The 23717-nt window shown below is 39.4% G+C and overlaps 1 protein-coding gene and 1 long non-coding RNA gene across 12 annotated transcripts in view; one reads left to right on the top strand and one right to left on the bottom strand.

Annotated features, from left to right (window-relative positions):
- Positions 1 to 13407, bottom strand: part of CBLB (Cbl proto-oncogene B) — a 166729-nt gene extending 153322 nt beyond the window's left edge. For 8 of the 10 annotated variants that reach the window (XR_007160749.2, XR_007160755.2, XR_007160750.2 and 5 more), the window contains exons 1-2: positions 12350 to 13407; positions 11888 to 12046 (exon numbers count right to left, since the gene is read on the bottom strand). Coding sequence is in view for 7 of the 10 variants with exons in the window: in XM_067002731.1 (XP_066858832.1) it covers positions 11888 to 12046; positions 12350 to 13407 (1217 nt within the window). In the remaining 3 variants the exon portion in view is untranslated. Of the gene's footprint in view, positions 1 to 2518; positions 2770 to 11887; positions 12047 to 12349 lie in introns of all 10 variants that reach the window. The other 2 variants (XM_067002754.1, XM_048057225.2) reach the window with 1 other exon arrangement.
- A 136-nt stretch (positions 13408 to 13543) lies between these two features.
- Positions 13544 to 23717, top strand: part of LOC106038971 (uncharacterized) — a 62907-nt gene continuing 52733 nt past the window's right edge. For both annotated transcript variants that reach the window (XR_010833732.1, XR_010833731.1), the window contains exons 1-2: positions 13544 to 13680; positions 22150 to 22293. This is a non-coding gene — a long non-coding RNA (uncharacterized lncRNA). The remainder of the gene's footprint in view (positions 13681 to 22149; positions 22294 to 23717) is intronic.

The raw sequence follows: 23717 nt of genomic DNA, 5'->3' as shown, positions 1-23717 counted from the left end.
TCTTAGTAGATTAAAAGTATATCAATCAAGAATACTAAGAGAATGCTTCCAAATGTAGCCTTTTTTTTTTTAATATATATTTTTTTCTCCACGATGACCTTTTTATCCAGCAACCACAGAGACACTAACAGAAAACAAAACAGTAAAGTGAGACTGAAAACCACAAAAATTGGTCAGGTGTCAATATATGAGAGGCTTTTGGTTTGTCTTTTTTTTTTTTTTTTTAAATTGACTATACTTCAATTTGACTGCCTTTTAAAAACATCTTGAAAAACACTTACTTAAATGGTTACCCTTACATTTGCATTATAAAGTAAACAGATAACCAACTTAGGTTAATGAAAACATATTTCAAAGCAAAGCAGCTAAAAAAAAAAGACAGCATCTTTTACCAACTTACAAGATTTAAAATGATCAAGTATGTCAAAGTACAGTAGAGGAAGCAGACAACCTAGTCACAAGGCTCAGCAAATGAATATACCTTGATTCAACTTAAAACTAGGACACGCGTACAGAGAAAACATCAGCAGTAAATAAGAAAGTGACACTTTTCAGATCACTGTAACTTACAAGGGCATGAGGCATGAACTGCTGGAAAAATGCTTCTGTTATTTTATGTTTTTGTTGTTTAAACATTCCAGCCCTTGTTTCTACTGCTGTGTCAGAATCCGGCTTGTAGAGGAAGCGCATCTAACTGTTTTAGCAAGGAAGACACATTTCTATTATATTCCCTTCCTCAAGCTTCAAACTCTTATCAGTCAGACAAAATAATGTATCACTTTCTGAAATACAAATTCAGAGAGCCTGAAAGTTACTGTGAATCATGGCACTCTGTTGCTATGTTTTAAAATCCCTCCTTTCCAAACACCTTACATGAATGGACCCAATGAGTGACAGTAACTAACTGTACCACCTTCAAAAACTGTTTGCTTCACAAAAGACATCCTTAAATCACCACTGTTACCCTTATGAAGAAACTGAAGTGGGAAACTGGAAAGAAGAAAACAACTCTATCTAGTAGATACAGTTACTGAGACACTGTTTTGAATGACTGTACAGTGCCTATGGCAGACTGTTTTTGCAAAAGTGACACTGAAACTGGTTTTAATTTATTGCTAACTGTAAGCAAAACCACAAGTAAATCTGGGTTTCATGCACCATAGGGAAGTCAAAATAAAACCTGTTTACATAATGCAGTCATTTATGTCAAATTTCCCTTACCATAAAAAGTTCTTATTTCCTTTGAAACACAATGACTTTTGTACATACAACAAATAGGTTATTAAAGGAAGACCCCATAGGCTCAGCACTGAACAATTCTTGCAGGAGTTCTGGTAACCACACATCTACAATGAAAGCATTCTTCTTCTTGCTTATGAATTCAAACACAAAAGAACATCCATCAAGATCTATACTCATCAATCAAATAGTTCAAACTGTACATTTTGTTCCTCTTAGGCAAATTGCTCTTCACAACTGAACAGTCTTTAAATACTTTTTAAAATAATTCCTTACATGTTAAGCAAGATTCATATAAGGAAGAATACCACAGTATACTGAATAGCTATAATCATACCTAAAGGTCTGGAAGGAACTTACGTAAAAATCAAACATGACTGCAGTGACATTTACAACAATATAGACATTCCATTGCTTCTACCACCACTTTTACCAGCTATAAAACTATACTGCAACCCTGCCTGTAAGCTCAGGTGCAGAGAGATACAATTCTCCATTCCTTTTCTCTCCATTTTCCCTTCCATGACTTCCATGTCTCCTTTGAAAAGGGGAAACTGCAAACAGCGTCGCGTTTTCCATTTGACTAACTGCCACGCAACTGCTGTACCCCTTCCCAAAACAAAAAAGCAGATTTTGCACAAAAGTTCTTAAAATATTTTTAAAGTATTATGTAGTAATACCAAATCTTGAAAGCCTCTTTACTCACCACCAAACAGTACACAAAGTAGACATTAATCCTGGTTATTAAAATTGAATCACTGCAAATCAGGAATCCATTAGGTTTCTGAAAAGACTTCTCAGCACCAAACTAACATTATCATCACCTCATGCTAACATCACACAATATCTCAAAAACATGATTATCATTTTGTTCCATTTCACCACTCTGGAAAACTCTACGTCAATATCCATCATGGCTCCCACAGTTTTAACAAGTGGGCTACAGGGAGGTCAAGCTCAGACCAGATAACAGTCACTCACTCTCTGCCAGAGGAAAAACTACGTATTGTAAGGCCCTGCAAACAAGTAATTACAATGAAATGAATGTTTTATGAAGGAAATGCTCTTGGTTTTAAAGGTCGCAAAGTGACAGATAAGAGCACACAGTGGAACAAATCCAGCAAATTACTGTTTGACCTGCAGGGTCAATAAACCCAAACAATAAATATTTCTGCTCTTTAAATAATTAAAAATGTCAAAACACAATGGCAGCAGAAGAACACTGTTAAAAATATAGACAGGCCAGACAATCTACCTTATACTTAAATAGTTCACTTACCTGTCCTGTGACTGTTCCTCATACATTCTTTCTTTTCCTTCTTTGAAGAGTCTTATAGCCCGTTTCGATTTTTTCATGAGACTGTCAATGTAGATTTTAAAATATTCATTTTCACTGAGTTGTGCAAGTTTTTGGTTGTCATCATATTTGCTCAGTATAAGTCGCAAATGTTGATAAGTGTCTGGTAAAATGTCAAGTATGTAAGGTGGGCTGTTTTTGAGTTGAAGCTTTGGGTTTTGGCACAGTCTTACCTACAAGCAAAAACAAGTGAATTTTAAAAGACAAGAAATATGCTGGGGGAAAAAGTGATGTGACATCTTAAAATTCTGCAAGCATATTTCTCTAACCTTCAGGCACAAAGAATTAAATCCTATCTCAATTGTATTCCACAATATTCCAACATAGTCTCTAATGTCAAAGGATGTCAAATTTGACTTAATCCTGCCACATCTATAAAAAACAAACACACTTACTTATTATAGTTTGGGGGTCTCCTTTTAAAGTCAGAACATCTTTGCCTGTCCACTCTGTGCTAAGGAGAGTATTATCAAAACACAGTATGCAAGTGATGCCAAGAGCAGTAGTTCTGTACAGGTCTGTCTGCTGCAGATGAATTTCCCCATGGATTTTTGGTGTCGACTACGAACTGACCTTAAAATTTAGATTTTCATCAAAAGATGATTCTCTCTCTTCTTTCTCCAATAACGTAACTTTTTAAAACCCATAGGAATGTAAAGTTTGACAGTGCTACACCTATGAAGAGGATCTGAATGGGGCCAGAGGTTCAAAAGCTGTTCGCTAGGACAGACAGAAATTAAGCCACTCACAGATACTGTAAACTAGGAAATGAAATATTATAAACTCAACCTTTTCCACTTTATGGTTGTACTAGAAGATAACATCTTCATGAACTTGGAGTCAGCATCTTTCTAAATGGCACAAAATTCAATTGAACAATATATATCGCTTAAAAGAGTAAGCTTCAGATGAATTGAACACTTTTATTTGAAGCTAGTCTTCACTGGAAATGTTTCTGGGAGAAGAAGGTACTGTTTTTGTTTCCTGAACATAAGCATATTTAAAGTCATTATCTCCTGGCTACCTACCCTCTCTGGTAGTTTGTTTTGTAATCTTCTGTAGTAGAAAGTAAAGGAATCAAAACTAACAGATTTTGAGTGCTCAGCTAACACACTGCAGAGAAACACATTCTGCACATGTGTGTGCAGCTGTACATATGCAAACACTTAGAAAAAATTAAGTCCATGTGGCATAAAAGTTTTATAGGTATCATTTGGGGATCGCCACAGTATATATTAGTGACTTTGACATTCTTTTGAGGTAACTAACGAGGCTATAAAAACATCTTAATACTGCCGAAAGCAGACTCCTATTTCTACTAATGTATCAACTTGAAAAAAGTGTATGGTTTTGAGCACTTCCAGGGGGGAAAAAAAAAAAAACTTGTTTCATATAACATACATCCCTCTGTAAACTCAAAGCTATATTGCTAACCCCTCCCCCAATTTCTAGATCTACACCATTAAAAAATTCACCGACTTTAGACCTTCATGCATGACAAGCAGCAAAGTAAACACAATTGTTTCTTTCTCTGAATGAAACATACACAAAACACATCAGTCAAGGAAAGTTAGGGGACTGTGATCATGGTTGTGGAGATAGGAGAGTGGATGAAAGTCAAGCACTAACAAGTTTAAAAAAATGTCTAGCAATTATTTGAACAGTGCAAGCTCGTAAGTTCTATAGAAACATTAATGCCATTCAAAGAAAGTATTTAAAACATGACTTTCGCAACAGCCCCCCTTCCTTTTACTGATTCATTGTTACTTCAATAATTTATATTACTCTTTCACATACTAGATCAAGTAATGGATCAGGAACCCATCTGATGTATTGTAAAACAGACAGTCCTTCCCACAGAGAAATTTAATCTCAGTAGGAAACAGAAAGACAGCAGATGGATACAGGCAAATATGAGGACACAAACGCAACAGTTCATGCTAAAGAGTGGCTCAGTGCGCTAGTGGGTCCTAAGTATTCCTAGAGAAAACAGCAAAGAAAAGCTTCAAGGCAAACTCTACAATAATTTAAGTGGGTCATAACGAAATTCCTCCTAAGATGGAGAGGAAGCTGGAAGGAAATAAAAAGAAGTAAAGCATAAAGATGTTTGGTAAACTCATGAGTGGCTGATGAAGCCTGGAGCTGCAAACCACAACTGCAAGAGCAAAACAGCAAGAGACTTTGAAAATAAGTTGTTTCTGTTTAACATGATAAAGAAAATGCTAGCAGAATAAAAGACAACAGAGTGCAAATTGTGGGTTAGCAGATGCCCAGAGCAGCATTCTCAACGAATATAGGTTGGATACGATGGCATTCTTTAAAGGTCAGAAAAAGAAAGCTGAATGGATGAGAGTTTTAGGACAATGGATGGATAAAGAAGGTTATCTTTGTCCATGAATCACATCTCAATCTGAAGGAATCAGATACAACTTTAAAAATAACAGTTCTAGTGAATGGGCTGCCTGCATGAGGGCAGGATGGTACTGTTACCCCAGAGATCAAGAAATGAACTAAAAAGAGAGACTTAAAAAGGAGATTAAATACTTTTTTTTTTTAATGCTGAAATTAAGCTGACAGAATTCTTCAAGGAGATTTCAGAATCATAAGCAAAGAATTTCACCTGTGCAGACAGATCTGAAAATCATACATGCAGAGACACACGTTTCTTTTTGTAGAAGAGTTAGAAAAGAAGAACTGGTATCCCAAAGACAGAAGCGAAAAATTTCCAGAGAAAAATTTATGAAAATTGCACACCTTTTTCATGTGAACCTGCATTCTCTGTGATTTAGTGAAAATATGAATCAATAAAGATTGACATTCTCCCAAAGCAAACTACAGGTGCCATCAATCAATATCCCTGATTAGGTGTTACAACTTTCTGGAGCAACAGCACAATGTAGAAAAAAGCAGCTTAAAAGAGGAAAATATTTATTCAGGAAAAAAAGTCAGCAATGAGAACAGACTACAAGCTGAGAAGGATGCAATCATTTTTAATTGCTTATTTATCCTCACTTTTTTTAAACCTCATGATCAAGGAATTAACTCTCTTTCTGAAGTCTTTCTTTTCAATCAGATGCATTAACAAGTAGAATATGAATGGTTTTGTATACACTAGAACTACCATTAAAAATATTAAAACAGGAATGAGCAAATCGCTTATGGTGGTTTTTGCGTTTTCAATAGTCTGTCCGTTCAACCATACAAAAGGACTACCCAGTTAAAATGAAGAATTAGTTTCCCTTTCAGATGTTCTAAAAAGTCTTCTTCAGTCCAGTGACATTAGTCACACAGCACAACAGGATCCTGTGGTCATCATGGTTTACCAGGCTTCACCTTCTGCTCAATTTACAGAGATAAATGCAGAACATTACTAGAAACCTAAACTCCTGAATAAGCCTTTAGGAAAGCTGCACGAAAATTTGTCTATAGGACAACTCAATTAGTTGTATGCATTCTCAGTGGAAGGAAAAGGGAAAAAAAAAAAAAGCTAATGTGTAGTTAAAGTCAGTGGTCCATTGAAGTAGCACAAGGCTTTTATAGAGCACACAAGGTTTCAGTCCAAAGGAAGTAAGTTTGTAAAGAGATGGCTGGTAAACCATATGGTTTCCAGAGTCAGGATGTCCTGACACGTACCACAGCAGTTCACAATTATAAGCAAGCAAAAAGAAATGACAACTGCTGACGCAAAAGATTTACCAATCCACCAGAAGTGGCATACATACCTTTCTTCAAAAGAAAACAGAATTCAAAACAAAGAAACAAAAATAAAAGTCCCCATACTACATTTTACAAAGCAGTCCTCACCAACACTTCAGCAGCGGACATGAATCATATCACTGTGTGATTTGTGTATTGTTATGACTGGAAGTAAGCATGTATATATTTAGCAAGCACTCGGTCTAAAAAATGAATAGCAATCAGTAAGTTACTAAGAAATGTCTCTCATTGAGGTAAACTGAGAAAGGTTAAGCTTCTTCCACTATCTCAGGGTAAATCCAAGTCTTACTCCAGAACCACATAAACAACAGAGTGCAATTCTGTTTATGAGTAACTAGGGGATTATCCTGATCTACCAGTAACAGACTTAGCTCAAGAACTTCCAGACAAGCTTACTCTAGTCCCTATGGGGAAAAAAACAAAAACTCTCTTCCTCCCAAAAACACAAAAGAAACACCACTACTCTTAAAATTTTGAAGACATTTGACTGAAGTTACAAGGCATTGTTCCATAGCATCTTCAGGTATGAGTAATGGATAGGACTTGTATTTAGAGGATTGATTTCTTACAGAAAACTGTACCTTCTATCCACTTTTATAGCAAACAATAAAGTTGAAGGCCCTGGACTAGTTAGACAAAAGAACTTTTGTTCAAGCCCCAGCACAATCTGTTTAAACACCTAACGCAGGTCAAAGACAATACAAGGAAAGCAACACAGCTACAACAGAGCATCTAGTGAGTACAACATCCGCTAAACACTGTTTTCAGCTGCAGTGAATGGACTACAACAATCGCAGCATCAGTGCTCGCAGACTTCCAAAATTACACCTTGAAAACCTCTAACTAGTATATTCTGCCATGCAGTACAAAAAATGTCAAAGTATTAAGAATGTTTTGAAATAACACAGCACAAAAGTAGCTCTACAGTAAGACACCATAACAATTCTCCAGAAAACCACAACACACGATGCTACGGACAGTGAATTCCAAAAAACGTAATGAGGGAGGTGCTAATCAGGACAATGAATGAAATGTGAGCATGACGCTCCTTCACTGTATAGCCCTCTGCCAGAAATTACATTAACTGCAATGACTTTTTTTTTCTCCCCACAGAAATGTTCCTCTGAAAGAAGCCTTCTCATCAAAATATAACTAGCGGTGACCAATCACTAAACTTTTCAGCTGAGAAAACAGCAAGTGCTTGTTCAACAGCTACCACACCACAACTGCACCGTATGTTTCCACACCTGAGAAATACGCAGTTACAATGCTGATGCTACATACACCCAAGGACACCTGACTTTGGAGGGTCATTTATACTTTTGTTAGGAAGTGAGAAGCTTCCATTTCTCCATTTAAATTCTTTTCCACAAACATTCTATGCAGACATAAAACTTCCTATCAACTTCAACCAGGTAATACACTGAAGAATACCATGGTTATGACCGATAATTGTCTTTCCTAGATCCTTTGTGGAACTATGACTTTTAAGTAACTTGCAAGGTTGCATATTAATGTAACAATTACATTAAGTGTTTCAAAGCATCACCCATCAGCACAGGGTTTCAAGCTGTTGAACTGTGCTCTGTATACTCATTTACATGCTGCTGAAAACTTGTATGCTGTCAATGTAAAAGAAAACTACACTACTTACTAAGTTACAGAGGCAATACATCTTTTACTCACCAAGTCAACAGGATGAGCTTTGGAGATGCGCTCTAATTTGCTCTTAGAAAATTATTAAAATAGCAAATCAAACTGCCATCCCCATTTACTATGTCAAACAAAATGGTGGGCTATGATAAAGCACTCAAACAGTTTATACAACTGTTAATCTGAGTAGAAAACAATTATTTTCAGACCCAATGTGTAAGAGTATTGAAAAGTGAAAGTTACTATAATATTCTGATTTAAAACAACAACAACAACAACAAAACAACTGTTCAGAACATGTCACGATTTTACTGGCTTAAAATCTACCATAGTAAAATGTGCATAAAAGTACTGCCAAGTCTAAATAGCCAGAGCAGCAAATTAACTGAACTACACCCATGTTTATATAATAGACATTTTCTCTCAAAGTTGCTCCCAAGATAACCATCATCTTCTAGTAGTAATGCACTGCTAGCTTCTAGGTTTTAAAATCATTAGGTTTAGAATCTTAGAAAAAATGTTCCATGTAATTTATGCATAGTTTAAAGGAAGACTTAGTTATTTGTTAAGAACATTATTTACAGAATATGAACTTTCAAAAATACAGAGCATTTTTAAAAATAGTGATTGGCTTGCCAGAAGTTCAAAGATGTATGATTGACTTGCATATACAATGCTAGCACTGGAAAGCAGGGCTAGCCTTCTAAACCATAAGAGGAATATCATCCTTTGCGTTGCAAAGGAATTAAAATATTTTTGTTTCTTAAGCTAAAGCTTATCCATGAGAAAAAGAACAGAGAAACTGGACATTAAATGCTAACAGCTGATGCCCCTCAGTTAGCATTGTAAACTCATTGTAAAAAGCCATACCAGTAAACCTCAAAAAGTAGAGATCCCAATGGATTAGGAATAAAAGGGAGATGTAAGTAGAAGGTATAAAGAAAAAAAGCAAATTCACTGCTTACTTACAACATGGGGATTTTTTTTTTTTATTCCCCACAAGTATGTTGTTTACAGCAGCCTTTACTAACAGGACACTAACCAGGAGCAGTACCTCAATATTCTGTCCTGCTAAAGAACTCCCAAAATCTACACACTTGATTTTTTTTTTTTTTTTTTTAACTGGTAACGGAAGTTGGAAGAGCCAACTTCAGTGGAACTGCAGCCTTCTGCTTGTTCTTACAGCCGAAGCATCAGCCCATGAAAAACAAACACTAACATGAAGCTTTAACAATTTCAAGGCATGACATATTACCAGTTCTGCACACACAAGTTTGTATGGTATTTAAGTAGCCAGAGCTTTTGCATACACCTTAAAACCTGTCGAGTTCTTATAAAATAGTGATATTTGTAGCCTTGGTGTTAATCCTTTATTGTTGAAAGCAAGTAATCCATACAGGTAACACCACCTGCCAACAGAGGAAAGAAGCACAAAGCAAGAAAGGAAAGGTACAGAAAGGTACAGGTAGGAAAGAAAGGTAAACTGGGAAAGACTGAGCTCTTTTCCCAGCTTTTAAGAACTCTCTTGTTTCACCCTTTGGTCAAAGTAATAGCTTTACATGTTTCCATCCTCCCTTTCACTCGCATCTTTAGAAGGCAGAAAACTTTAGCTACCTAACTGCAGCAAAACGATGGTTACCACAGCTACTATTGGTAAAGAACAAACCAGAATGATGACTGTTATTACAACTAGCAAAACAGACCTCAAAGCTACAATCCTACCTTGGGTGGCACCCCACTGGCTTTGAGTAGCCTACCGCCTTCACCAGGTATTAATTTTATCAGTGAACCACCACAGACACCAGTCATCGGACACAGTCCAGAAATGGGATTTGAAGCAACAGTCGATCGAGCAGGTTTCTATTTCTGATTTTAATCCCTGGTTTTGATTTAGGCAAAGGATAAAATGACCTTCCTGTGTCTCCTGCCACATAAGGCTGAGACTTAAATTTGTTTGCCAACATATTCAATTTGTTCAAACATCCTTTCACTATAAGTACCAAATGCTAAAAACTCAAACAGAAAGCTACGGCATTCTCACACTATGACATCATCCTGTCTGGTATACTTTAATATAATTTGGAAATTAAATTTGATTAACTGAGAGCAGCTTAAAGAGGATACATTAAAGATCCAAATTGAGGACACTTATCCGTAAAATGAAAAAAAAAGAACAGCACAATGTCCAGCCCTTCCAGTGAATTCTACAGAACAGGCCTTACTGGCTGTTCCGATGCTCTGTCTTAATAGCAACAAATAAAGTTATCCCACAATGGATGAGTAAAAGCAATCCACAAGTCCAAGATTTGCTGGTATCTGTGGATATATAAACAAACCAGAGTCAATCTTACCATATAGACTTGTAAATGGACTGACACAGGGCAGAAATTAAGCTGTACATTCCCCACGTGGTTTCAGCAATGACAAAACATATTCCAGGTTTCCTGAAAACTTCCTTCTACTGAAGAACAGTGCCTGCTTCCAAGTGTTTATAATTGCACTTCTCATTACAAGATACTCACTGCTTACAGCATCCTGATCACTAATAGTGAAATGTCAACAAAGTCTCTGTGATAATAAAGTCATCTCTGTGATCAGAGAATCATTAAGGTTGGAAAAGGCCTTCAAGATCATCTGGTCCAACTGTCTCCCTATTGCTAATATCACCCATTAGACCATGTCCCTAAGCACCACATCCAACCTTTCCTTAAACATCCCCAGGGACGGATGATTCATACAATATCACTTCTATGAAGGCTGGTTTTTAAGTTTATAATTATCCTCAGAAGTTGTGGTAGAAATACAAATGCAATTCTTGGAGCATCAACAAGAAGAGCGTATGAGAACTCAATCAAACACTTTGAAATTACCTTGTCAAGGCACGTTACATTAAATTAAATATCTCCAGTACATCAGAGTAACTTCTGACAAACTTTAAGACATGTTAAACATCCACGTTGTACAAGAGCCACAAGAAAAGCAAATGGTTACACTAATTCATGGAGAATCACTGAGTTAAGAAGTCATAACTCTTGATATACGGACCCAAGGCTAACAGGTAGCGTTCTTCACTCTCCAGCAGTTTCAAGAGGAAGCTGTCAAGTATCACTCACATGCAAAACAGAGCAACTGTGCGCCCTGAACAGTTATCTGTATTATAATCAGACTATTCCTACCCTTGGTAAGAAGCTCTCCTAGCTAATCTACAGCTATCTGTCATCTTGTATAATTCTAAATAAAATTTATCAGGCTGGTCCAGAGACCTAGGAGAAGTTCTAGAAAACTATACTCCCACTTCCTGAAAAATAAGTTTCAGTACAGTATACATCTGGTTTCAAAATGAAAATTAAAAGTAGTAAAAATTCACTGAAATGCAGAACACGCTTAAAAGGTAGGTGTGCGTACAAATCTGTTTACTAAACTGACAAGAGTGACATCCCCCAGTCCCCACGCACATTCCTAAAAGCACAAACGTATCTATGCTACCATCATGAGCATGTCTCACAGGACGATTAGCTTAGCTGAAGTTTCATGCTTCAGAGGTCTTGTTTGCAGACTAACAATGTGATCCAACACGAAAAACACAGTGTGTGATTACAAGACTAAGTTAAGCAGTTTTTCATTAGGACAGCTCAGCTTTTCAAGTTTGAGTCATTTTAAAGGATCTGAAAATAACAATAGCCTAAGGCAAACACACATATTTGTTTTCCTGACACAAACCAAGATTAAAAAAAAAGAAAAAGCATAGCCGGAGGCCACATGGAAAAAAATAAAATAAATAAAGGCAGGCAAATGGTGCTTGAAGAACCTAAAACACAAGTCCCCTCGCTTCCCGAGGGGCACAGCGTATAGCTAGCGAAGCTGCAGGATGATGCAGTCCCCCCATGTGTAGCGATCTGAGCAGCCCCCCTCTTCGCTCACCACTTTGTCCATGAGCTTCCAGGTCTTCTCCACAGTCCTCCGGTCGGCGGCTGCCTGCTTGGGGGGGCCCACAGCATCCTGGATGGCGTCGATGAAGCCCAGGATCCGTCCCTTGCGCGGGTTGCGGCCGTTCTGGGAGTTGGCCATGGGGGAGCCGAGCTGGACGCGGGGACAGACAGACAGAGGCTCCCTCACAAGGTGCCCCGAAAGGAGCCACCGCCGAGGTGACGCGAGGCGAGGCAGAAGGGCAAGCCCGCGGGCACGTCGAGCACCGGGCTCAACTTTTCGCCACCCCCCCGGGCTGAGCTGAAGCCGGCAGGAGGGAGCCCGGCGCTACCTCAGCACCCAGGGGCGCTCGGGGGGAGCCCCCCTACCTCCTCCCCGGGGTCCCCCCCAGGCACCTGCCCCTGGAGGAAGCCGAGCGGACGGACAGGCGGACGGACAGGCGGATAGGATACGTACGGAGCAACACGGCGAGGCTCCCTGCAACGAGGGGGAGCCGCCGAGAAGGAGGGGGGGGGGGTCAGCCGCTCCGCGCCCCCCGCCCTCCACCCGAGGCGTCTCGTCGGACGAGGCTGTCCTTCCTCCCTCCTCCTCCTCCTCGTCCTCCGGCGGCGGCAGCGGGCTTCACCGCCCCAGGAGGCAGGCGGGGCGCATCCCGCGCCGCCCCGGCCCTTGTCGCCGATCGCCGCCGCCGCCGCCACTCGCGATCGCGGCGCTGCCCCCGCGGGACTCAGCCCCGCAGGGAAGCCGGGTGTGGGGCGCGAGTGGAGCCGGCGTCCTGCGGGCACATGCGGGCTCGGAGAGACAGGGACGCTGCGCGGCTGTGCTGCAGCGCGGCTCGCAGCCCCGGGCGGGCTGCGCTCGCCCCTCACTCCTACAAAGTGAGGCTGGCGGCCGCGGCCCCGCTCCCGCTCCCTCCCCCGCCCCGCGGCGCTCTGGCGGCCGCCCCTCCCCTCGCAACATGGCCGCCCCTCCCCTCGCAACATGGCCGCCCCTCCCCTCGCGGCACGCCCGCCGCGGACAGAGGGAGCGGGGCCGGGCCAGCGGCGGCTCCGCACCGCTCCGCCTCTGCCTGACGTGGCAGGCGGCAAATGAGCGTGAAGCCGGGCGGGAGCCGGGAGGGGTTGGGAGTGATGGGGGAAATGGCCAGTGGTCGAGGTGGAGGGGAGGGGGACGGAGCTTCCTGTCCTGCCCCTGAGGGGGCGGCTGGAGGCCGGCGCGGGGTGGGAAGTGGGTGAGGGGGGCTTGGAGGGGCATCGGACGGGCTCCCTCTCGCCGAAGTGTGTTAAAACACAGGGGTCTTTCATGCTGCCTTTAGGGCTTCTTTCACTCTGCGCCTCTCTTTCACGCTCCTGAGGCTTGTTTTGGTTCGGTCTTGCGGCCGAAAAGAGCAGGAACTTGTGTTCCTTTTGTACGTCTGGTTTCTCTTCCCGTCTTGTGAGAGAGCAGGAGGTCTGCTCTTCGGCCAGTGCTGACATTTCTTCTATTAAAATGGGCTGGAGAGCTGCCAAGGGCATTGGGGGCTGTAACGTTTGCAGTGCAGTCCTGAGAGGCGATGAGCAAAAGTGCAAAAACTTCCCCGTGTCTATTTTGATGTCCTTCTTTGGGGATATAGTAAACATAAACCCAACTGACCTAACGTTACACTTCTGTCTAGGGGCAAATTTTCCTCTAGATTCTTTATATTCCCTGTGAAAGTTGGAGAGGAAAAAGTGAAGATTAACTGCACAGGGTGCGAGACAGTTGATTTCAGATCCCTTTGAAGACCTTCCAGGGCGTAATTATGCTTTGTGAGTGTTAATGTTATAATTAATTACCATACGGAGAAACTAAAATAAAGCACTTTAAGACTCCAAGGTTATTTTATGAAGACAATAATTTTAAAGAGTGCTTTTAAATTTCAGTTTTCTGAATGTCAGCAATTATGTTCTTTTAATAGTAATTTTGTAAAGACTCAGAAATAACCATTTTTCTTTTTTTCTTCCTAATCCTTGATTTATAGTAAAATAGGAGTCCAAAAAGCAATAGAAATGGGTGTAGAGTGTTTCAGTGTTCCTTTTATTTATAACGTCATTTACAGGTATTTTTGTGCTTGTACTTTTCTATTGGTTTAAAATCTAAGTTGTTAACGTGGGCACACACACAACAATAAAATCACATCAGTAACATCCTCAAAGGTCATTGTTCCTCTTTAGCTTTAAAATACGAATTGGCAGGTACTTGGCTTAAGTGGGTTGGAAGCTTCTCATTTCACTGGAGGCTCTGTAAATTATTCTCTTTCCTATGTTGATTTAAATGTTGGTTTAAAACTCTTCTCTGGCAGCTCTCCCTATCCTTTTCTTCGTTTGGAGCTCTGTTCGCGTAAGATGAGGTTGTTAGTGACTGCTCTTCATTTTGCTCTATCTTGGTTGTGGATAAATCAAATGATTTAACGCTTTTTCTGAGCTTCTTAAATCTTTACTTCTTTTTGTTGATTGTTTTGCTTTCATTGTTTTCATGTCATTCTCTTCACATTCCATGCACTGCCAAGAGCTATGATCTGTGAGTTGGCCTTGGTAGCTGTATGGGGCTGAGTCATGTTGTCTTGCAGTTCATCTGAGTGCAGAGCCAGCAGGAATAAGCAGCTTGGTTTCCTGCATCCCTCTGTGTGTGTGTTGTGTTATTAAGTGAATAGCCAGCTGTGTTACAGAAGCAGGCGGTTTTCAAATGGACTTTTTTTCATTGTCTGTGCTGCATGGTACGCACAGGTATTCTGGGAAATAGAGTCCTCAGCGGGTCACGTGAATTTATGTTGGAAGCAAGCCAGCACGGAAAGAGGTTGAAAGAAATACCTGCAGCTTCAGCATCAGGCGTGTTAAAGATGAGCCAGACTTTCGTGTGCTGTGCCGTGAAAGGGCTAGAAGACACAGCATTGCCTTTGTGGTTTCAAATGCGCAGAGTGAAGGGACCATTTGATAGAAGACAGCTGAGAAGAAAAGACTGGGAGAGGAGGAGCAAACAGCTGCTGTGTTTGAAGTTCAAGGGATGCGCTTGTTAGCGTTGGAGAATGCAAGGACGTGACTTGTCGGCCGGATCTGTGGGGTGCCTGAGGATAAAAGGCACTTGAAAGGGTGGTGGCTGAAGGCACTGGCCAGCTGGGTTGTTTTGATGCTGGCCAATTGCAGTATGTTGATGTAGCCGTCCAGAAGGGCATGTGAGAGGGTAATCCCTACTGCTCAGCTTTGTGCAATTTAGTAGTTTAAATTAAGAAGCTAGTCTGCTGTGTGCAAATCTATTGAAAGACCACAAAAAGACAACGAGGTGATTCAAAGCAGAAACCTGAATCAGATACTTTGAATCTTGGTGGGAAAGAGAGTTTTTCTGTTCAGGCTAAGTGGAAGGGGCCTAGGAAAGTTTGATAGCTAATTAAGGCTCCCAAGTTTAGTACATACATTCAAATGCCTCCACGGTTCTCTCTTAATCATGAGTGATCTGACACAATTTTTATTTTACCTGTTAATATTCTGAAGAATATAGCAGTTTAGATCTGGTGCTTGTAAGTATTTTAATCACTATATAAGAGCACAATCAGTTTTTTACAATCAGTTAACTGTTTTTTTGGTTTTTTTTTTTTTTGCTCTGCTGGTCACTCATTCCTCTGGAGTGGTTAGGTTGAATGAAGCTTTGCTCCTCTTGAATGAAATTCGTCAAAGCCATCGACAATAGTTGGAAGCGAGAGAGATGTTTTGTTGTTTTTTGTTCGCCAGACATTAAAATATTGATTTTTATCTGCAGTCGCTCAATGTATGTGGTTTGGAAGCTGTCTTCATTTGTATGTTTTCTATTGCCCCATTCAAAGTGAGTTTGCCAAAATATGCAGAAACATAAGAACAAGGAAGAGGTCGGATGTAGGTTTTACTTACAGCCACCTAAATAAGATAAAGTATTGCCATCATACATAATATAATTTTAAAAGGTTAATATAGTATGCGCTATGCTAAGTGCTGTGGTAGCAATGCTTATAAAAGCTTAGGTCAGCTATTTCAAAACTTGAATGTGGAATGGCCTCTCGCTCATTGTGATACGATACCCTGGGTATCCCAGCATCCTTAAATTTTCAGTCACCACTTGGTATGTTGATTGGATGCATACAGTGTTACGAAAAGATGACTTTTTGAAGGGATGTAGCCTCTTCAGTGTACTGGTGGATGGCCTTTTAATGGCTGGACTTGGACAGGGTGATGCTCTTTGCAGGGTGTGCGGTGCCCCAGCAGAAAGCATCTGCTCTCCCTTTGCAAGGAAGCTGAGGCTCCAAGGGCTTCTGGAACTCGCTATTGTTTTGCTGCCTGACACCCATCTGCTCTGTATAAAAACAAAATAAACAAAAAAGGTGCACACAAAGCCAGTAACAACATATACCTTTTAAGTTTCAGGGCTATTTGCATATGTACGTTTTATTTAGTGCATCCTAGAAATGTGCAAGTCCTTATATGTGACCCCTGCACTCCCTACCCCATTATCCAGTTATTACAGTAGTTACCTGCAATAACTGCTAGGAATATTAAAATGGATCAAATGGAAAATCCTTTTATGCCACTGTTTTACAATGCTCTCAAGGATGTTAGGCTCTTCAGTTATCAAATTAAGTCATTTATTTATGATTTGTAAGATTGTTAAGCTGCAAGCTACCATTTTTTTGCTAACTTTTAAGCCACATTGCAACATATCTACCTGTTTTATCATAGCAATCTCAGAGACAGAAAGCAAAACAGATCAGATCACCTGTGGCACGAAGAATTCTTTTACTGATAACTCCAGTAAATACCAGATGCTATTCCTGCCTTAGTGCATGGTTACTTCGAGAAAATTGCTAATAACAATGGCAGCTTGTCATTTGATTATTATCCAATTAACTCATCTACTTCTAACAATCTCTCAATTATTTTTCCTCTGTCTACTTAGGCTCTTCATGTTCATCAAGTCCCTAAACCCGCATTTTTGGGGGGAGTTTGTTACTGGTTTCTAGAAATCCAAAAGAAGATTTTCATGCATGAAATACAAATAACCTAATACTTCAGCCCACTTTGCTGAGGAATGACTTTAAAAAAAAAAAAAAAAAAGACGACTGCTTTTTGAAGTTTCTTTGCTAGCTTGCACTGTGGAAATCAGTCTTATTCTCCAGCAGCAACATAACTGCTCATAATGTATTGTTACTGCGCTAGTTCTCTGCTGAGGTTTTACATGTTCTTTCTGTTTTTGACTTGGGAATACGAACTGAATTTGTCTGTGGCTGTACTTGTAAGCAGAATGGGCCAGATGCTGTTCTCTGGCCCTGAGGCTAGGTGCCATGGTGCAACGTGGATGGCAGCCACAATTCTTACTAAAATCCCTACACTACCACCCCATCGACCCCTGTACCTGCATCCAAGTAGCAATCCCTGACCTGTGCTAGCCCTGAACCTCCCTGGGAGCTGTTTGGGAAAACACCAGCTGACGTGGGCCAGAACTAGTAGGGAGTGTCCTCATAATTTAACATCACGGATTGCCATATGTCTGCATCATCATGACTGGTTACTGCGTACAAGTATTGTGACAGTGTGTGTGCATATAAATACGCTCACGTGTGCACATCTACTGTAATATGAGGCCTTTCATCTTTGTTAACACTGATTTGACTTCAAATACTGAAGTTTACTTTCAGCTTGTTTTTTGGATGTGAGGATTGAACTACTGCAGGGATACATTGCAGGTACACAGGCAAGAATTTTACTGACTAAAGCTTGCAGGCTTATGTTTTCAAATCTTTCATTCACTCTAGGAGAAAATCAGCTTAAGTATGATACTGTTTCCTGTGCAAAACGTCAGAACAATTTCCTTTACAAGGAGCAATTAAAAAATACATTAGCTGTTTGCAGATTGAGTATGAAAACTAATTGTGGGGCCAGGCCTGTGTTTGTCTATACGCCTTGCTAATGAGTTCATTTGCTGTAAACTAGACAGCTCACTTCAAAACACATCTCTGCCATAATATATTGTATTAAAAAAGTGTGTCAGCTTAATTTTAAAACAACCTAACCCTTAGGGAGCAATTTTACATGAGCTCTTCTGTTTCTTTTCTGTTATTAATTGCATCCATCTGCCAGAGCAGGTGCAAAAGCTTTAACTAAGTTTTATTGCTTTAGCACTACCTCTTGAATTTATCCTATCTGTGCTATAGCATAAAAAAGATCAATTTCAAAATCCTCTTTTTTTTTTTTTTCTTTTCCCCCATCCTGTTCCTGCCCAGTGCCATGATCTTTGTTCTTCCTAATCTTGGTCTGATAAAACAATAGCTGCAATATTTAACTTGAACATCCTATTTAATATCCTGTCCAAATACAACTGGGAGTTCTTGTTTGACTTGAGAATTAGAAGCTTTCATGTGTGGGGGAATTTTTTTTCTTTTCCATTCAAATATCTCTGCTTTCACCAGAATTTCTAAGATTTCCAAATTGTGGTAAGTGGTTGTAAAATACGTGGCTAAGGACTTTCCATTGCCATCCTTCTCTGGAGCTGCAGTTTGAAAGGAAACAAGCACGTGTCTGTTGAACACAGTTTAGCATAGGAAAGACTTCCTCTGTGCTTCTACAAATCTAAATAAGCTCAGTTAGTGGGGATTTGGACTACGTTACTAGGAGCTTTAATTGAAATACTTGAATGAGACAGTCACTGGCATATGGTCTTCTTTGCAGCAAGCAAAACTGTTTTCAGTTTAGTAAGATAGTGTCTTATAGTTAAACAGGGAAACCATGCAGTGCTAGGAAATAGTAACGTAAGCATTATGGTTCATTCGATTAAATTTATTCTCCTGTACCAACCATTACTGGAGAACATTATTTCTAATGTTCTGTCCATCTTTTGTAGGAGGAAGACAACTTTTTTTTTTTTTCTCTCGACTCCTTGACTATGAATTTGTGGTCTATCTCGTTTCCTGTACGCTTCGAGTTCTACGAATATTTTGTTTGTGAGCAAAGACAGGAACCTTTTGTCTTTGATGTAGTAAACACATTGGATTTTTTTTTTCTTGCTTAACTTCATTTAAAATAAGTTATCTTTCCCAAACTGAAAGTAGGCCATATGTTTTGTAAGGCAAGTCACAATTTTAATAGGACTGAGTGATTTTGCTTTTGCATAGGTCATTTGCAAACACAAACTGAATGCATCTGATATTTGCAATTATTTGCTGAATGCTTCAGAGCATTCGGTTATTCTCAGACTGAGTTTACAAGCTTTTTGCATCAGTTTCTCATTCTACGTAACACAATTGGTGATTGTACTTTTTCTACTTCATTACAGATTTAATTTTTTTTTTAAGGAAAATCAAAAATAGTGAATCAGACTACTGGGGAGAAGAATAAGTGATTTCTGCCTTTCTGAAATGTTCATTTTAATGCATCAAGCAGTCATATTTTGAATACTGCGTACTACATTGAAATGTGCCCTTTCATTATTCTGTTAATTCTGTTGTATGGAAGAGTGTAATGTTCATTCCCATTAAGTTTCAGATTATAAGGCATGTTGTCTCAAATGAAATATAGATGTCAAAGTAAAACTAGTAATGAATTGAAATTTAAATTATTTTTTTTGGAGGGGGGGTGAATTTCTGTCACTTTCTGCCTAGATTTCAATGTATCCAGTCGTACATGGGTGCTCCCATTGTCTAGGCAGTCAGAAAGTGCCCACCAGAACATTGTCACTCATGTATCAAACAGCAGAAAAAGTGAGTAATTAATGAAGATATGATTTATTATTTTTCCCCACAGTTTCTTGACCTAACTATGTATCCGAGTGCTTATTTTTTTCAGTTACCAGTCACTTGCAGCTAAATGCAAAACTAGCTACACTGACTTATAAACCTGTTGTTGTGCCAATATTTTCCTCTCCCCTTTTCTGTTCTTTTTCATTATTATTTATTTATTTAGTATTTTACAACTTTAAATAGCGTAGCACAGCACTATAGGGCATAACCAAAAACTACTTCTGATGTAGTTCAGTTCTCAAATTCTTCCTTCAGCAGAGCTGGAAATGAGCAAAGATAATTTCTCTCCCTAGCCAGCAGTCAGCCATGCACTGTGACAGAATCCCTCATGGGCTTTATCCTGCTCTTGCACAAATGATCAAAACTGTGTCCCAGTGCTTGCTTTTTAGGAGTAAAGTGTTCATGGTTAAAGCCTTCTGTCTCTGAACAGCTGTATAATTTTAGCACCAGGTACCATCCGTGGTTGGTCTAGTAAAGAGTCTATCACATCAAGTAAAAAGCTCTCTTCATTTTTTCCAGGTAAATATGAAAAAAGACAATCTGTGTAATGTTTGCTAGGTCATCCCTCCTTTTGAAAGTTTACATATTTTTGTGCTTTTTCATGATGGAAAATAGTCTAAATGCTACATATTTCTGTGAGAAATATGTGTTAATATCGTTGTGTGTTAGCAGCTTGGAGAGTTTGTTGTTGTGCTTAACTCAGTCCTGGTAGAAGTGAATATCAGCAACTGAGTTTTTAATGCTTGGCTTTGTTCAGCCTTACAAAGAAAGGCTAGAGGAAACAGGAGAGTCCTATCTTTTGCAAATTGTTTCCATATATTTTTCTTTTCCCTATAGCCAATATATCCAGAATTTTTAAAAGTAAAGTGATCTGTTCAGATGTCCGTTCATGAATCCTTGAAAAAGCATGCTAGTCTCTTAGAAGCAGATATTTGGTGATTTTTAAAAACCTAACACGTGTGAAGGTTTCTGTTTTTGAAGGTGCTTGGAGGTGCACAGGGTTGCTTGCGTATCCTAATAGTCTTGGATGCTTTTGTTTGCTTGCATCTGTTTTTCTGAAATGGTTTTGGATCAAACACTGCACTTTTCTGTAGAGATTTTCAGGGTATCTGTTGTCCTTGTGCAGCATACTAAGATTTTGTCAGAACGTACTCATAAGCTCTTCATTTCTTTTGCACTATATTAATTGGATTTAGATTCTGGAAATACCCTTTAGGATTATTCTTTCTAACCCATGACTATTGCTTTGATAAATGGCGCTGAACTGCAGTGCTGAAGCATGAGGGATAGGGATAGTAGGGATACTGGGTCAGTGTGCACAGAGGATCGGTGAGGCTCTCCCCGTGCTGTTCATGTCTACACAATGTGCTTCATGGGCTGACTTTGCTGTCTGATGCAGGTGAAGAGATGGTGTAGCTGTCACAGGGTAGAACATACCTGGAAGGACATACCTGGACATACGCTGGAAGGGTTGATTGAAGCTTGGCTCAGGAGTCAAAAAGAAAACTTTAAAAGGCTTCTTCTGAAGGAGTTAATATATTCATTTTTCTATTCTAAAGAATTTTTACTTGTAGAGCTTTCCCCATTTAGTGACATACAGAAGCTAAGCATAGAAACCTCGTCCCTTTTTGTACATTTTTAACACAATTTCTAAAGATGTGTGGGAATTCCTACTATCTTCTCATAACCCTCTGATCAGCTACAGCAGTACAGTAGCAGGAGCAGTTCACTTTGTGCACCCTGAATAAATAACATGCTGCTGCTTTTAAATTCAGTCCTACCTCACTCCCAAAGCTCTTCAACCCTATTTCATAACCTTGTACATCCTCATGACATAATAAAGGCCCCAGAGCTATTTTGGTTTAATTCAGCTGAGTGTCTGTTTCTGTGCATGCACCATACATCTTGCCTATACAGAACATCTACTTTAACCTAGTAGCACTGGGATTATAGGTGGTTGTAACTTTTATTGAAATCGAACAGAATCACACTTTGAGAAAGAAGAGCACGGTAGATAATGGGGGTGCGTGGCAGAATGCATGCCAGTGCAAATATTTTAAAAATGTGAAACACTTTGCAAAGGGAACAAATTTACAATGTGCTTTTCTTTTTCCCATTGGCCAAAGCTGAAAATATTTCTTGTGAACTTGCTTCCCTTGACTCATTGGCTTTCCTTCTACTTGACTAAATTATGCCAGTTGGATTTTAAATCTATCAGGCATGATTAATGAGCAGTCAAGCCTATGAAAAGTGTAGCTGGTTGAGCCAAAAAGCTGAAATAGAGCATGTAAACTAGTCAGAAATCTCCAAACTATAAATGGGGAAAATTTGTGGAATTTATGATGGGTGAATGTTAAACAGCTAAGGTTCTGGAAGGGTACTTGGAATAAGACAATTGGCACAGAGAAGGAAACCTTTTAAAAATCTTCAAGGAATGCAGTGGTTACATAAACATCCTCATGGAAAATGTGTTTAATTCCAGGTTCTCTTGTGCTACTGTATGGAGGCAGAACTCACAGAAGTCCTTAATATCTGTGCATGCAGTTCTACCAATGACCTCTGAAGGAGGAGGAAAGGAATCAAAGAAGAGGCAAAGGAATCAGAGAGGAGTCAGAGCAAAGATACTGTAAGCAGTAAGTTTAGTTTGGAATTTGTATAAAAATATAGGCTTGTGCCTCTAGTTAAATGGCTTGGTTTCACTGACTTTTATAATACAAATATCACCTTTGGAATTTATTCAAACAAAATGCTTGCAGGTTTTCACTGTTTTGCATTAATTGAGGGGCCCATTCTTCAGCCAGGCTAAGTGAATAGTCTTCAAACAAATTGAGTAGTGGACCTGGGTGCAACTGAGTACCTATTCCTTATTATGGGCTAGATAAACAGCTTATTAGGGCTCAACATTGTGCTGATAACAATGATAATATGAAAACAAAATGTTAAGGAAAACTCTACACAGTTAACTCAAATGCATTTGATTACCAGGTTTTCCTGAGTTTCTGAACTCTTTCTGGTAAGTAGTGTGGCTAAGACTTTATTAACTGAGGTGATACTCTGCTAAGACATTTATTTTTCTAAGAAAGAAACGTAGCATCTTCTTCACTGTTTATGTGAATAGCACTTGGTTGTCCCCAGTTACTTGTGTAGCTCATCTGTCTGTCAGGGTATAGTTCAGCTGCTTCTGCAAGATATTTTAGACTGCTGTTTATTCAAGTTTTCTTTATTTTCACTTTGACCAGCTTTATCTGGTTACTTTTAGAGAAGTCCCAGTTTAGTTTGAAAGAATGCTTGTTTGCTGAAATAGTGAAACTTGACTGAATACTGGAGGCAGTTTCTTGGCAGTGAATTTTGAGCTTACAAAATTCAATATTCTGTGTGAATATTTGAATGTGACTTCTTCATCCACTGAGTGGAACAGAAAAACTGCCGTGAGACTTGCTTATTTTAATTAGGCCTGCCAGCCAGAATTTAAATATTAAAGTACTTTTTATTAAGCGGCTTAAAATAAGGAGTAGGATAAGAATTAGTCAGAACTTTGGTGATGATTTAAAGTGTAATAAATTTTCTGCAGTTGCAGCTCTTCTATGAAGTAGTGTACCCACAAGTACAGTTGTTATACGCAGCCTCATTTGGATCTTTCTTGTGCAATTCTATTGTATTTTAGTATAATTTTAATAAACCGTTGGAAACAATGATGTCATATTAGCCCAAACAGTAGAAAAATGCAGGATTCTTCAGTGAAGTTACTCCAGGTTCAGAGAAGTACAAGTAAGATGAGGTAGATTTGATTTTCACTCAGCTGATGTTATTTTCAGAATGATGAACTTGGAGAATCAGCAGGAAAAGCATTGGCACTAATTATAACTAGTTTAATTGTATTGCATGAAGCATTTAAGTACTATGTAATCTGAGATATTCAATTTTAGATGTACTCCAAGCTTTTTTTAAAATGGTCTTCTTACAATGTAGTGGTAGTATGGTATTTTTAAAATAGGCTGAACCTTTTTCTAAAGAGATGTACAGTTAGAGTAAATTGACATCAGTGGGACT

This window comes from Anser cygnoides, chromosome 1 (assembly GCF_040182565.1).
Source record: "Anser cygnoides isolate HZ-2024a breed goose chromosome 1, Taihu_goose_T2T_genome, whole genome shotgun sequence".
Lineage (NCBI taxonomy): Eukaryota > Metazoa > Chordata > Aves > Anseriformes > Anatidae > Anser > Anser cygnoides.
The sequence above is the reverse complement of the archived record's forward strand: the minus strand, read 5'-3'. Positions and strand labels throughout refer to the sequence as shown.